The sequence below is a fragment of the Polyodon spathula genome, chromosome 5 (genome assembly GCF_017654505.1).
Source record: "Polyodon spathula isolate WHYD16114869_AA chromosome 5, ASM1765450v1, whole genome shotgun sequence".
Taxonomy (NCBI): Eukaryota; Metazoa; Chordata; class Actinopteri; order Acipenseriformes; family Polyodontidae; genus Polyodon; species Polyodon spathula.
In genome coordinates, this window is record NC_054538.1 from 26,558,728 (window position 1) to 26,573,639 (window position 14,912).

General features: G+C 38.6%; 1 protein-coding gene across 3 annotated transcripts in view; it reads left to right on the forward strand.

Moving 5' to 3' along the window:
- The window catches only part of rps6ka2 (ribosomal protein S6 kinase, polypeptide 2), an 80,299-nt gene that overhangs the window by 38,536 nt on the left and 26,851 nt on the right, over positions 1 to 14,912 (forward strand). For all 3 annotated transcript variants that reach the window (XM_041250148.1, XM_041250149.1, XM_041250150.1), the window contains exons 3-5: positions 7,175 to 7,256; positions 10,573 to 10,653; positions 12,575 to 12,654. In XM_041250148.1, the coding sequence (XP_041106082.1) occupies positions 7,175 to 7,256; positions 10,573 to 10,653; positions 12,575 to 12,654 (243 nt within the window). The remainder of the gene's footprint in view (positions 1 to 7,174; positions 7,257 to 10,572; positions 10,654 to 12,574; positions 12,655 to 14,912) is intronic.

A 14,912-nucleotide genomic window follows, 5' to 3' on the forward strand; every position in this document is an offset into this window, starting at 1 on the left:
AGCTGACAACAAGGGAAAGACCTTGTGACAGCATGGAGAGACAGCTGACAGGAGGAAAGAGACCCCATTGGGGCTGGCAAGGGTTAGCTACCCTTGTTGGCAGTATCCAGCTCTATGTTTTCAAAGGTAAACAGGATGCTGGAGACATCCACCCAAGGCTTAAAGAAATTAAAAAGAAAAATACCCATAGAGTCTACGAGAGTTGGGGCAGAAGATGACTCAACGTTGAATAACATGTATAACGGCTTAGGAACGGAAACTGATATGAGAATGGAGAGTTCTTCACAAAAGACTAGTTCAAGATTTGTAGTTAGCAAAGACATGGAACTCCAGGTCTGTGTCTACAGCTGGAGCAAGGCGACAACGGTCAGGGATTTGAAGATTCTTCAAGGGCAAATGAAATGCTTGAGGGAGAAGGGACAACGGCCTTGCATTGATCAATACTTCTTACGAAGTCAGCTGAATGAAATCCAGCGACAGGAAGCAAACCACAGTTCGCAAGTTATCAGCACCCTGTCATAGACGTGAGGAGGACTTGCATGGATACAGCTAGTGATGAGCCTGATGACCCTTGCCAACCCGGTCAGATGAACCAGTGTAAGACAGAAAAGAACCTCAACCGGCACAAGCCTGGAGTTAAATGGCCAAGAGCTTGTGAGAAAACTGCATGGGACACAGTAAACGTGGATCTCTGTTTTGCTTTGGAAAGGTTAAGTGGAACAGTTGAAAAGAAGCTGGATACATTTGGGGACATCATCTACCAACAATTCGAGCATACATGGATGACATGACAACAATGACTACAACAGTAGCCTGCACTAATTGGTTATTGGGCAAATTATCCAATAACATAGAATGGGCACGAATGCAATTCAAGCCCACTAAATCAAGGAGCATCTCTATAATTCAAGGTAAAATAGTAGGTAAAAGGTTCTACATTAATGGTGAGGCGTAACAACAGTGTCCAAGAAGCCAGTGAAAAGTCTAGGGTGATGGTACGATGGGGATCTAAAGGACACAGTTCATGTGGGAGAAGTTAGACAACAAGCAGTGGAAGGGTTGAAGAGCATAGACAGCAGCGCTTTATCAGGCAAACTGAAACTCTGGTGCTTTCAGTTTGGTCTACTGCCAAGACTGCTGTGGCCACTGACTGTGTACAAGGTTTCCTTGACAACAGTTGAGAAGCTGGAAGCTTTAATCAGTTCATATGTCAGGAAATGGTTGGGAGTTCCACGCTGCCTCAGCAGAGTGGGACTTTATAGTAAAGGAATACTGCAGCTACCAATCTCTGCTCTAATAAAGGAGTTTAAGTGCGCAAAATTCCGACTAGAAATGACATTAGTGGATTCACATGACACATGTGTAAGGGAGGCAGCATCTGTGTTGAAAACTGGAAGAAAATGGGCGGCAAAGAAAGCTATGGAAGATGCTAAGGCTGCCCTTCGAATCGATTATATTATGGGGCAAGTTCAGCATGGAAGAGGGGGTCTTGATCTCAGTACATCTGCTCCTACATAGCACAAGACAACCCCAGCTCAATGGAGGAAGCTGGTAGTCAACAAGGTGCAAAAGCAGGAGGAGAGGATCAGGGGTATAAAGGCCATTTACCAGGTCAAGCAGGGAGAATGGATGAGATGGGAGAGTGTGCAACAACGCAAGATCGGCTGGCAAGACCTATGGACAATGGAACAGAGCAGGATCAGTTTCCTCATCAGATCAACATATGATGTTCTCCCATCACCACAGAACCTAAACCTCTGGGTGCTTGAGGATCCCTCATGTCCTATGTGTTCATCACCTGCAACATTAAGTCACATTTTGACAGTATGTAAGGTGGGTCTTAGCCAAAGACGGTTTACTTGGAACCATGACCAGGGGCTGCGATGTTTGGCCTTAGCATTGGAAGACAAGCATAACCTGACCAATAAGTTGCCACCAGTTCCATCAAAGCATTACACATAAAATATAATATTCCAGAGAGCAACCACCAAGAAAAGGTGTTAAAACCAAGCCTTGCCCAGGACAACTGGAAGCTGCTAGGGACAGCAAGATGCTGGCAGATGTTGATCAATGGCTTATTTTTCCACCTGGGATTGCCACCACTAACCTTCGACCAGACATTGTCTTGTTGTCTGTCACACCTTGTTCATCTGGTAGAGTTAACAGTGCCATGGGAAGATGCTGTGGATGAGGTGTATGAAAGGAAGAAACTTTGGTATGCTCAACAAGCTGCTGAAGCGGAACAGCGAGGATGGAGAGTCCGAGTTTAGCCAGTGGAGGTGGGTTGTCGAGGATTTTTGGCACACTCTACAAACCGGTTTCTCAGAGATGTCAGGTTCAGTGGCCAAGAGTTGCGTCACACAGTGAAGAACTTATCTGAAGCAGCAGAAAGGAGCAGCAACTGACTGTAGTTGAGATGGAAAAATTCTGGATGGGGATCTCAAGCACAATAGAAAGAAAGAAACTGATATACGGGTAAGTAAGCTGGGCTGAGTTGAGTGGGGGATGGAGGGAGGTGATACTGAGATGCCAGAATCACTGTCGAGCCCTCTTGAGGTGTCGTGGGCTAGTCGACAAAACACCAAGGACAGAAGGTGCCCACTTGAAGACCCCAGAGATGTACCCTACTTAGCTCAATCCAGACGGTTGTCATACTGATGCGCTGGGGAGACCGCACTGTGGTTGATCCCCGGAGCCAGCATCACAACCGTTGTGTGTGCTGATGTGCAGGGGAGGCAAAATAAGCTGATCCCTGGAGCCAGCATTACACTTCAGCCATCAACACCAGGCAGAAGGATATCTACATCAACAGATGGAAAGAAACGCAAATAGATGGAGATGCAGATGTATCACATTGGTTTACTTTAAAGCTACGTCTTAGTTGGTGCTTATTTTGGTGAGAGCCGAGTTTAAATCAGCCGAGTTTAAATCAGGTGTTTTTTAAAACATCTACTCTCGTGTAATGGAAATCTTGATGGTGCTTTGGGATAACTATGTTGTTAAAGGCACTAAATAAAAACCAGTTGTATTATATTGTATGTTGCATAATTATGAAATACACTTTCCGTGCGCAGGTGTAGAAGTGATGCAGTGCACAAGCCAACGACAAACAAAACAGTACTGGTGAAATGGTGGTTTATTTATAATCCACATTCTGATGAAAACTGTAATGAAATGGAGGGCTGGCAACGGTGTGCATTATACAGTTCAATAAACAATGGGCTGCAGTCCCGAAATAATAGACACAGTTAATCACACACACAAAAAAAGTCCAGAGTGAGTGTTTGTGGTGAAATACAATTTTAATCCGTGAACTATGGTGCAGTGTTGTCCGGGTTTGTGTTGGCCTTTAGCAACCGCTTCGGATCATGTTAGCTGTCTAATAATAACAAACAGTATAATTAGACTTGACAAGACAAACAAAACACTCACGGAAATGTTTCGCTCTTCCATGTGTTCTCTTAACCATAAACAAAGGAACAGATCACCGAGCCACTTCCCCTATTTTTACCTTCAGTCACGCCCCCTTGGTTCATCTCCAATCCATAGTTGCCATATCACCTTTCCTCTGGAGCGATGACTTAATGTACCGCAGCTGTGCCCCCTTTCTAGATGGCTGGCTTCCACCTAACCCTGGGAATGAATTGTCAGGCCATCCAGTCCAAGGCATTCTGTTCCCTTTACACTGCGTCCTCACAGGTCGGAGGGAGATTTATCACCAAGAATCATTCTGTCTCTGTCATGGTGTCATTTGTAACTTACATGGTTGACAATCATTTAAGTCTTGTGGTGTCAATGATGCCCTGCACACCTTCTATTTGTTCTGGGGAGATGTTCTCAATTTTATTTTCCAGGCTGGTCAGTTCCACCTGTCCGAATGGTCCTCCTCCTGTGCATGTAGTCGCAGACCGGTACTGAGCAATCTTCTCTTTAGTTTTTCTTTTCAGCTCAGTCAATTTTGTCAACAAGTCTATCTCGCTTTGGCTGTAGCACAGGGCATTGACCTAACAAGGTATTAATTTAAAAATACCTCCTCCACTAAAATTTCTAACTCCTCTGCATACAGTTTTAGTTTGTATTGCCTCTGCCTGTCCCCTGTGGAGGTCTGCATCTGTTGATTCCTCATTTTTGATCAATGTAAGCCACCTTTACTGTAGGGACAATTCAATAATTGATAATTTAATGTTTATCTGGGTTTATTAGTTCTCTGATTAATAATATTTAATTGATGTGTTACAAAGATCAAGGATTTACAATGAACACACATACATGCACAGACACAAGGAATGTTAAATCAGCAGTAGTATTTTATTAAATACACAAATATTAAACAGAAATCAAAAAAGTCAGAAAGTAAATCTCTTAATCTCTAAGCACAAAACACAAATTCAAACTCTCACTGCACTCATGCTGGCTAGCAGGGAATTGAAATATAACACTGCCTGTCTCCTCACACACAAAGCGGCAGCTCGAGCAAGCTGTGACGTAGCTAGTAGCTTGCTCACACACACAGGCCCACATACAAGCACACACCCAGCCTAACTGAAATGATGTAGAAAATCTTAGAATATATCGCATTAAGCTTATCAGTGGTATATAGATTAAGTATTTGTCAAGTTTACTTGTAAAAAAATTCATCATACCAATATGAGGTAGACTACTTATAGTTACTTCATCAAGTTTCACTAAAAGTTATTTCACTTGCAAAGTGTGCAAACAAAATAATTAACAGTTCAATTCTATGTGAATGTGTTACAATTAATTAATTTAGTTCCATGAAAGGAAAATGCAGCTGGAATTATACTCAACGATTCCTTGAATCTTAGACTTTTGGTCCTCTCATTGAAGTGTCCAGTACAAAAGGCTCTCCTCTCAGCAACAAAGTCTTCCATCCCACATTGGATCAAACTCGACAACAAAGCTTTTAATTCTTGATAGAATCAACAAACAGCTGCAATAAAGTCTTCAGTCCTCGGTATGTGATCCACAACAGCGCCCGTCTGCTCTGTCCTCTTCGTTGAATCTTTTAGCTTCGTAGGTAGGGTACAGTTTCTTTTGGATGCTGTGCTTTTAGGTGTACAACAGACCTAGACTGGTTTGTCTGATAACAGTCTCTGTAAGTTTTACGGCAGTCCTCCAGCCGGGCTTCAGTCTTGTTGTTTTTGGTCGTCGACTCTGTTGCAGCTTGCTTTCTCGTCTTGGGTCCATTTTTTAGCAGAGCCCTGGAGTTGCAGCTTTGCTTAGCAGAGTGACAGCACCTTGTTTAGCATTCGATGTGGAGCGCAAAATGTTTATTTTTGCTTGGATATTTATAGTTTTTTTCACTCTGCTAAATAGCCATTTCCATGAGATCATTTGTGTATCTTGCCTTTGATGTTTTAATGTTCCTTTCCACTGGGACATCACTAGTTTATCTTCCTTGCATCAAAACAATTGTTGTTGTATGTGTGAATTATCTGTCCATAATTCAACTGTCCACTCAGCCTAATCCTGTAGAGGCACCGGTCACCTAATCAGTAGGTCACATAGTTTAGTATGTCTGCAAGCAAGAAACCTCCTTTCCAAAGACACAGCAGTTTGCCCTGTTTCTCAAGACACACAGTTTCATTAATTAATCCAGTTACATTTCTAATACACGTTCATGTATTATTATCATATTCAGGGACTTTTTCCCACACCACCTTTCACAATAAGCCACTGACCAAAAGATACGTCTGGACTGCACAGGCTTTCAATAGCACGGTGGTAATGGCTAAGTCTCTGACATTATCATGCACATTAAATTATTGCTCACAATACATGTAATGTGCACGCTATGGTATGTAAATAAACCAAACAGTGTGCACGAATATTAATGTGTTCTCTGTTATTACATGGGACAGTACATTTAGGTTAGTTTAGATTTATGGTGCACATTAGACTCACTACTCAATGTGCCATTACAGCTACATTTAGTGCACTTTCTTAAATGAGGCCCTATGTGCAGCATGCTGGGATCTTTCAAGAAGCTGCTTGATGAGACTCTGGGATCAATAATCCGAATGGCCTCCTCATTTGTAAACTTTCTTATGTTCTTATGTTCTTATTTACAGTGGGTTATATAACAAGCTGAAAGAGGATTTAGAAACAAACACTCCACAGTATTCGAAACTTTCTCTTATTCAATGTTTTAAATGTTTTAAAATATATAATATATATATATATATATATATATATATATATATATATATATATATGTGTGTGTGTGTGTGTGTGTGTGTGTGTGTGTGTGTATATATATATATATATATATATATATATATATATATATATATATATATGTGTGTGTGTGTGTATATATATATATATATATTTTTGGGGGGATATCAAAATGATTGGGTGGATCACAGTTTTTGTTATGACATGCTGCTAATCAGATGCAGAGCTCGATCTAAGGAAAGTAATTCTCAGAATTCCTCTGTTTAATTTAGTTTGAAACTTTTCTTTTACACACATTATAATGTTCACAGTGCAATGGTTATTTCACTCATGATGGCTAGTAAATATTCAATAGTGTATATATTATTAACATTCTATGTTCTTATATTCTTATATGAATCAGCATTTACTGTACATAAAATTATAATTGTGATTTCTTGTGTTTTACATGAAAGAGCTATCACTGACCCAAACAAGTACACAGAGCAAATCAAAATAATAATACATATTTCCATCATTTCATAGGTCTCACATTTTCCAATATAAAACTCGGCTTCTCAGTAGCCTGTAAATGTTTTTCCATTTGACTTGCAAGCAATTCAGTATCTCCTTGTTCCGTCATTTGACTTCTTGAAGTGCAAGGATGCCGCGTGGCATAAGCCTGGAGTCTCATTATGTGTGGTTTAAAGTAATTATTCTGTTAAGTATATACTTTCATTTCCAATTGTTATTTTTACATATCAGTACAGACATTACAGTTCAGATTAAATAGCCAAGCATTTGAAATGGTACACAAATAACAAAGCAGTATACAGTGCAATGCTGTTTATATGCAGCATACATCAAGGAAGTTATATAGACTTCGAGTTGGTTTAAAAATAACTTTGTCAGCATATATAAATAAGCTGCATCCTGTTGCCATTGAATTATAAAAATGGTGAAATAGTAATGTGTTGCTTATTTGTCTCATTTGTAGGTGTTTTTGGTGAGAAAAATTAAAGGCACTGATATGGGGCAGCTCTATGCTATGAAGGTACTGAAGAAAGCAACACTAAAAGGTAAATAAAGGATACTAAATTACATTTGAGGTTGAACTTACATGCTACATTTACTAGTTCAGAATTCTAAACAGTTAACTTATTAAATTGTTAGGATGCCTGTCTTTTTAGAATCAAACCCTTTTCACACTTCAGTCACTATTTTCACTATTACACAATATTTCACAATATTTTCACTCTTTCATTATAGTCAAATGAGTCAACCAGCAGTTACCTAAGACCTGTCATTACCCAGAACATTCCAGGCTTGTTTTCTAGCCAAGGCTGACTCAGCCTCTGTGGTGAGTCTAAAATAAGTATGTTCTGCTGACTCAACAGAGATTTGGCATGGACAGTTATATGGTGACCAGTGGTACAGTATCCATGCTGGTCCCAGAGCTAAAATATATATGCTGTAACTGTTGCTTCTGTTCTTTATTTTTGCTGCTCTGCTGCATAAGAAAATTAAGGAATTGCTGTCTGTTACAAGAGGAAGAACATGCACCCTTACTTTGGGGTAGTTTCCTTGCAAACAGAAATAACAATTTGCAGTACACATATAGGTATAAAGCCTGAATTTAAGGTTCATATAATATTTAAGATTAAGCTTTTTAGTCTTTCTTTTTGTCGTATTAATACTGTGCAAAGCAGTAACAAAAATTCAATCTAGTAATTCTATGTACATAATGCATAAAGTTTAAAAAAAATGCTGCAGATTAAACACCATTTCCCAGACCTAAACAATTATTTATCATTCATATCTTTCGACCCATCTTCCTGACTGATTACAATTAAACAAGTACCAGTATTCATATGTGTGAGATCATGTATGAAAAAACTGCAAAGGTTTTATTGCAATTCTCTTTAGCTCATGTTGTGTTAGAATGCGCTGAAGTTCTCACTTATTGAGAAAAAAGAGGAAGATAGGAGGAAGTAAAAGGTAAATGTAAGGGAAGGGGAGGGTCTTTAAGTATAAATGATCAATTGTTGGATTTTAATTTACAAATCCCTTTTTGATTAGAGCTACTAATGTTGCCTTAAATATAGGTTAAAACATTGAACATCTCTAGCAATAACACAGTTAGTGAACCCAGAACAGTGTTTTCGACAGACTGCATTATTTTACAAACACTTGTTTACTTGATATCCAATCAGTCAATCAATCTTTATTTTATATAGCGCCTTTCATAGTGGACCAACATCACAAAGCGCTTTACAAGATGCAGCAACAAGAAGAAAATCCATAATACTTTAAATACAGAGAAATGCATAATACATGATATACAGTAAAAAAAAATTAAAAATGCATAATACATTAAATACAGTGGAAAGTGCATAATACATGATAGTAACATAATACGTGATAGTAGGAACACAGCATCTAATAGCACATATCAGGCTTAAAGAGCATGGTAAGCAAGAAAGAATAGGTGGGTCTTGAGAGTTGATTTAAAGCGAGTGACGGTGAGAGCATCATGCATCAAAGCTGGAAGAGCGTTCCAAAGAGATATCCACATTCCAGCAAAGTGTGTAGCATTGAACCCCTAAAGTTATTGCTGTTGATGTTTTGTTCACTTGAATACATTTTGTTGAAATTTGGCTACTCAGTTCAAGTTATTGTTTTCATTCAAACAAGTTGAAGAAGCCATTTAAAAATTAAAATTTTAAACATAAGTCCAGTTTGAGATAACAGTGTATGTTGAAACTACTGCAGGTTTATAGAAACAATTTCTTTATAGTGGTATGTGTGTAAGCGGGTGAGGGGCAACTACCAGTACTTTTGGTTTCATTTTGAGTTTTTCATTTTATTTGGTTGTAATAGTATATAGCTAATAAAATACATTTCAGGCAATGCACATCTATACACTTATTAGTCTCAAATGTGTGGGTTAAATAGGTTAAATACTTTTCTGATAGCAAGGCTTGCTTCTGGTAGTCTTGCACTTGGAGTGAAATTGCCCTCACCCCTTCAAGGCCACCTTTTATAACCAATTACTGCTTTCCCAAATGACTGACATCCTTTGAGAGCCTGTAAGATACTTAACCCTGATGACACTTGTGAAATGACCCCAGGGAAAAAAAAAAAAAAAAAAAAAAACTGTAATAAATTTCCTAAAAGGGAAGAAAAGCAAATTGAGAACTCTTACTTGTCGTATCAGATGTCATGTTGAAAATACATATATCCAATGTCATGTTTTTTTGTCAAAACTGCACATTTAAGACCTAGATAATCAATGGCTGCAGCAACTGTAAATTACTGTAGTATCATCAGAAAGTGATATACTGTATACTGTAAGGGGAAGATCCCCAGAGACACCCTTAAATTTTTGTGGCTCACAGGAGAGGTTGACTCACTCAATTTACTGTAAAACCCACTGGCAGAGTTTTAAAATTAAGATGGATTAAAACTATAATACAGGCCCCAATTTATACTGCAACCATGGTTACAGCTATAAGTCATAGTGAGGGAAAACATTTCAGCAAGAATGGGCTTCTTGTAAAATCAAGTAACCTTCGTTACAATACTGCTGTTAGTATTGACTATGGATTCATAATATTCAGATATTTAAGTGAGTGCCAGGGGCAAAACCTTTTGCTCTGTTACAATATGCCCATGCTGCTTACATAAGCAAAACTCTAGGTTACAGTACAGCTGTTTTGCAGAGAAAAAATGTGTGTTTAAGGCATTTTACAACTGTACTTGTGCATCACAAAATGCAGGTTGGTATAAATAAAAAGCAGCTTCACATTTCTGTCCTTGCCATCTTATCTTTATTTAGGATGTTTGCAGTCTTATTGCAATTACTCAAATACTGAAAAAAGAACCACTCACAATACTTGTAAAAGGAGACTATAGTAATACATTTATAGTCTAGTCTTTTTTTAAGAAATATATGAATTGGTCTGTTTGTAAGACACATAGATTTGTTACAAAGATTAGAATGAGGATAAGGTTGTAAGAAACTAATTTGGTAATACAGAACATAATTGCTCGAAAGAAAAACAAACCTAATAAACCCTAAAGTGTCTTCTGTGTAGTGTGTTCGTTAATAATTTGGTATGGAAAATATCAAACACGTTTTTACTGTTACAGGGAGGAAGGAATTACCAGTGCACACCCCAAATAACACCCCTAGTGGTCATTTTTGTACAGCACCTCACAGGCTGTTCTTATCAAACTGTTCTAGTTGATTGGTTTTCTGTATTATTTTTGTACTGTTATTTAGCTGTTACTGTAAGTAATAGCTCATGAGTGGTTGTAATAAAGAAACATATTTTAATAACTGCCGTACAAAGTGGTAGAACCACACTAATTTATACTTTCTGTGTCTTTCAGTTCGGGACCGAGTGAGGTCTAAAATGGAGCGGGATATTTTGGCTGAAGTGAATCATCCATTCATAGTAAAACTTCATTATGGTAATACACGCATAGTCCACTCTTGAAATATACTAGCATTGTTAGGAAGGAAAGCATGTGTGTGTCCACTCAGGGTAAATAGATACTTTGCTTTTGCAGACCTGAGTCACTAACCTTTCTATCATTAACATTTAGCTGCTAGCAGGATTAGATTATAATTATAGATTGAGATCCCACACATATTTATGGTTGAATGTTTTCAGGTTACTGAGGTTTCAGTATCTGATACATTTACATTTCTCTGTGGTACAGAGGTATAAGGGTTTTCTAGATTAGTATACAACCATTATTACACAAATACTATCCTCTACCAAAAGCACATTTTAGAATTAAAAACAATGACTGTGACTAAGGTTTTTATAACATCTACTATGTAAACTAGTTATGCAGCAGAAGTCATTATTCATTCATAAACAAACATTTATTCAAAGTGCTCAGTCTGTGATGCAATTTATTATATAGAAGCAGCAATAGCCACCCAGCATAGTAACACAATGATGCTGCATTTATAATTGATTAATATACAAACTCCAATGCAAAATAACTTTGTCTTTTCATTGATGTCCCAGAGGTGTCATTTTAAAATAGCTGTAGATTGTTTAGGAGGCTGTTCCTTTATATGTTGAAATGATCTGCTCGTAGGTACTCGCTCCGTATAACAAAAAAACTATTTGAAAAAAAAAAAGTCAAATCCCCTTTTTCAGACATGTCTGCTTAATTCACAGATAGAGGCTGTATGTCTTCATAGAGGGAAAGTATGTGTTCATACTGCTTACATTACCAGCAGGAAAAATACAACAAATAGAAAGCCACCTAGATTATGGTTTGTGATAAAGCAGAGTGCACTGGAGGTTAAGAGGAATCTTTAACCCAGGGCCCTTCTATTTTATTTCTTAACTGTTTAATATTAGGTTATGTGTGTTTTGTATGATTATGTATTTTTATATCTGCTTAGACTATTATTTGCCATGATTACTAGTTATAAGAGCAAAACTGCTTTTGAAAAGACTATTTAAGGCTGGATGCAGTGAAGTGCCCCATGCTTCGCCTATGGGCTTCTGAGCACAGTACAACACTAATAGCTTCCACACCTCACTTCTCCTGTATCAAACTTGAGGAGACTTTTGTCAGATTAGTTTGTAATAATGGCAAATAATGATATAAGCAGAAACGACAACAGAGAATACAGCACCCCCATAATACAATATTCGATAAGGTACTGAAGGTTATATAAAGTATCAATTCAAACTGGAAAACTTTAGTGCAAAAAATAGGTTAACAGTAATAGTTTTAGCCTATAGACAGCAGTTCAGTTTTACTGTCTGCCACTTCATGAAACTCAGTTACAAAATGAGAATAGAGGATTTGAGCCATCAAAGGTAAATGAATGGCTCATCAACCATTTAATTGATGAGAGTAAGCAAGGTGAATACAGTTGAGGACTAATTCATTCTTCCACTCAGGCAGGAAATAGAGGTGCCTGAGTGGAAGGTCAAAACAAGCAACACATGCGTTAAAACACAAAGAAAAAGTTACATTATACAAGAAAGGTTACTTTTTATACAAGTAATATACAAGAAGGTTCACTTTTTATAACAGTAAGTTTCTTACTACTTGTGTGAGAATTCTATGTGTAGTCTGGGATTTGTTATTAAGTAACGTAATGTTTCCACTTTAACAAACTTGAAAACAAACTAAACTCCATGAAATGTGAGTAACAATGATACAAATCTTAATCTCTTGGCTGTGATTTAGATCTTTGGCATGAACAAAATGTTTCTTTTAAAAGGGGAAGTTTATAAAAGGCCCTTGAAACATGCCTGTGTTCTGCCCATTCCACTGTTGCATTTTCATCTTAACACCAGAAAACACATAATTAACATTATACTTTCAATTTATTTTTTTTATTTTTTTACTGCAGCATTTCAGACTGAAGGAAAACTGTATCTAATTTTAGATTTCCTCAGAGGTGGAGATCTGTTTACACGGCTCTCCAAAGAGGTTAGTTATTGAGTTGTATTTTTGTTCAATCAAATACATTTTGATGCATTTTTTTTATAAATTATACTCTGGAATTAATAAATATTGATCAATTCACAGTGTCACTGTCTGTAAAATAACTGAATATTCTTGTTACTTTAGAGCAGGGGGGCTAAACCTTTTTTTTTAAATCATGCCCCAGCTTTTTTTTTTTTTTTTTGTAATCACATTTTTATTTGAAAATGGAAAATACTATTCAATACAACAAAACAACAAAACATTTCCACCCCCATATACTCCCGACCTCTTCCCCGTCTTCCCAGGTGGCAAACCCCCTCCCAGCCCATCCCCCCTACAAGGATATGAGAATCAGACATTGAGAGCGGAGGACTGGTTTATCAGCAATTTTATAGTATCTGCTGCCCCATGAACCCGAGCGATAAAAAGCTCCATATACATAATGTCAAGGAATGCAAGGGTCCACTGATGCCAGGGCAGGGAATGCAGAGGCTGCCAGTGCAGGGCTATCATTTTCTTAGCAACAATAAGGCCAGCAAGCCAAATCCGTTTTTGCCATAGAGACAGATCCAGTGATGAATCATCATTCAACAAAAGGACTAAAGGGGAACAAGGAATAGATTTCTCTATTATAGCGGATAAAGCTGAACGAACTCTATCCCAGAATATAGACGCATCCAGACATTCCCGAATCATATGAAAAATTATTATTACATAGCCAGACAAACAGTCAAGGAGGAGATGTCCCCAAATATTTAAAAGTCATCTGTCTTTTCTGAGCCTGTCTGACACTCAACATATGCAGCATTTCGCCTCTACAGACGAACAATCACTGACATCTGCCAACTGCTTCAGGCTGACCTGGAAGGAGACATGCAGAGAGCACACTGCTTGCCTGTAGCACTAAAGTACACACACCAACACAGAATAGACACCTCTACTTAAACCGCAAGGGGACCTATTCTGTCAACGTGCAAGTAGTGTGTGATTGTGGCAAAGTGGTTTGCAGTGTGCAGGTCTAAAGGTGATGCAGTGCTCAAGACAATGACAACCAACAAAGTACTGGTGAAATGGTGATTTATTTATAATCCAAAGTCTGATGACAACAGTAAAGAAATGGAGGGCCAGCAATACACAACGATGTGTATTGCACCGTTCAATAAACACAGGGTTCAGTCTTGAAATAATGAACACACACACACAAAACACAGACAAGGTCACAAGTCCAGAGTGAGTGCTGTAGTGCTCGTGGTGAAATACAATTTACTCATGCACAGTGGTGAAGTGTTGTCCAGTTTTGTGCTGGCCTGTAGCAGCAATTCCGGATCATGTTAGCCGTCTAATAAATAACAAGCAGTACAATTAGATGATACAAACAAACAAAACACTCACAGTTGTTTGACACTCGTCCTTCAGCGGTTCTCTCTTGACCATTACAAAGGAACAAATCACCTAGCCACATCCTCTTTTGTACTGTCAGTCACGCCCTCTTCGTTAGCGAGTGCAACTGTTTCTCCTCCAATCCGCGGTTGCCACATCGCTTTCCCTCTGGAGCGTTGACTTGGTGTACCGTAGCTCCACCCCCTTTCTAGATGGCCGACTTCCACCTAACCCTTGGAATGAATTGTCTGGACCATCCAGTCCAGGGCATTTTGTTCCCTTCACCCAGAAACCTCACAGGTCAGAACAGAGATTTATAACCAAGATTCATTCTTTCTCTGTCACGGTGATCTGCGATGCAAACAACTACATCACAAATGTGTATGCAAACTATCATAGCTCAGCTCATGCATGACTTGTTTATCCACACTAATTCGCAGGTGGCAGCTGCGTTTCAGCAGTATGACAGTCTGAGAGGCCGGTTGATAGGGGACAACAGGTATCCACTGCAGTGGTGGTTACTGAGACCAACGCTGAACCCCACGACCCCTGCCGAAGGTATAATCGTACCTTTAAATGTGCTCATACTGTAATTGAGCGAACAGTTGGAATCCTCAAAATGTGATTCCGACGTTTGGATATCTGTGGCGGAGCACTACAGTACACTCCTCAGATGGTTAGCAATATCATCCTGGCTTGTTGTGTTTTACACAACATAGCTCTGCGTAATGGATGTGGTGTTGAACTTACAGAGGAAAGATTATAGGGTTTGAGGGAAGCATATGACGAACTTGAAGCCCCAGTGGTGGGTGTTGCAGATGCTGTAAGTGCCAGGCAGGCCAGACAAAGCTTTTTAGACGGGGATTCACAAGTATGCATGC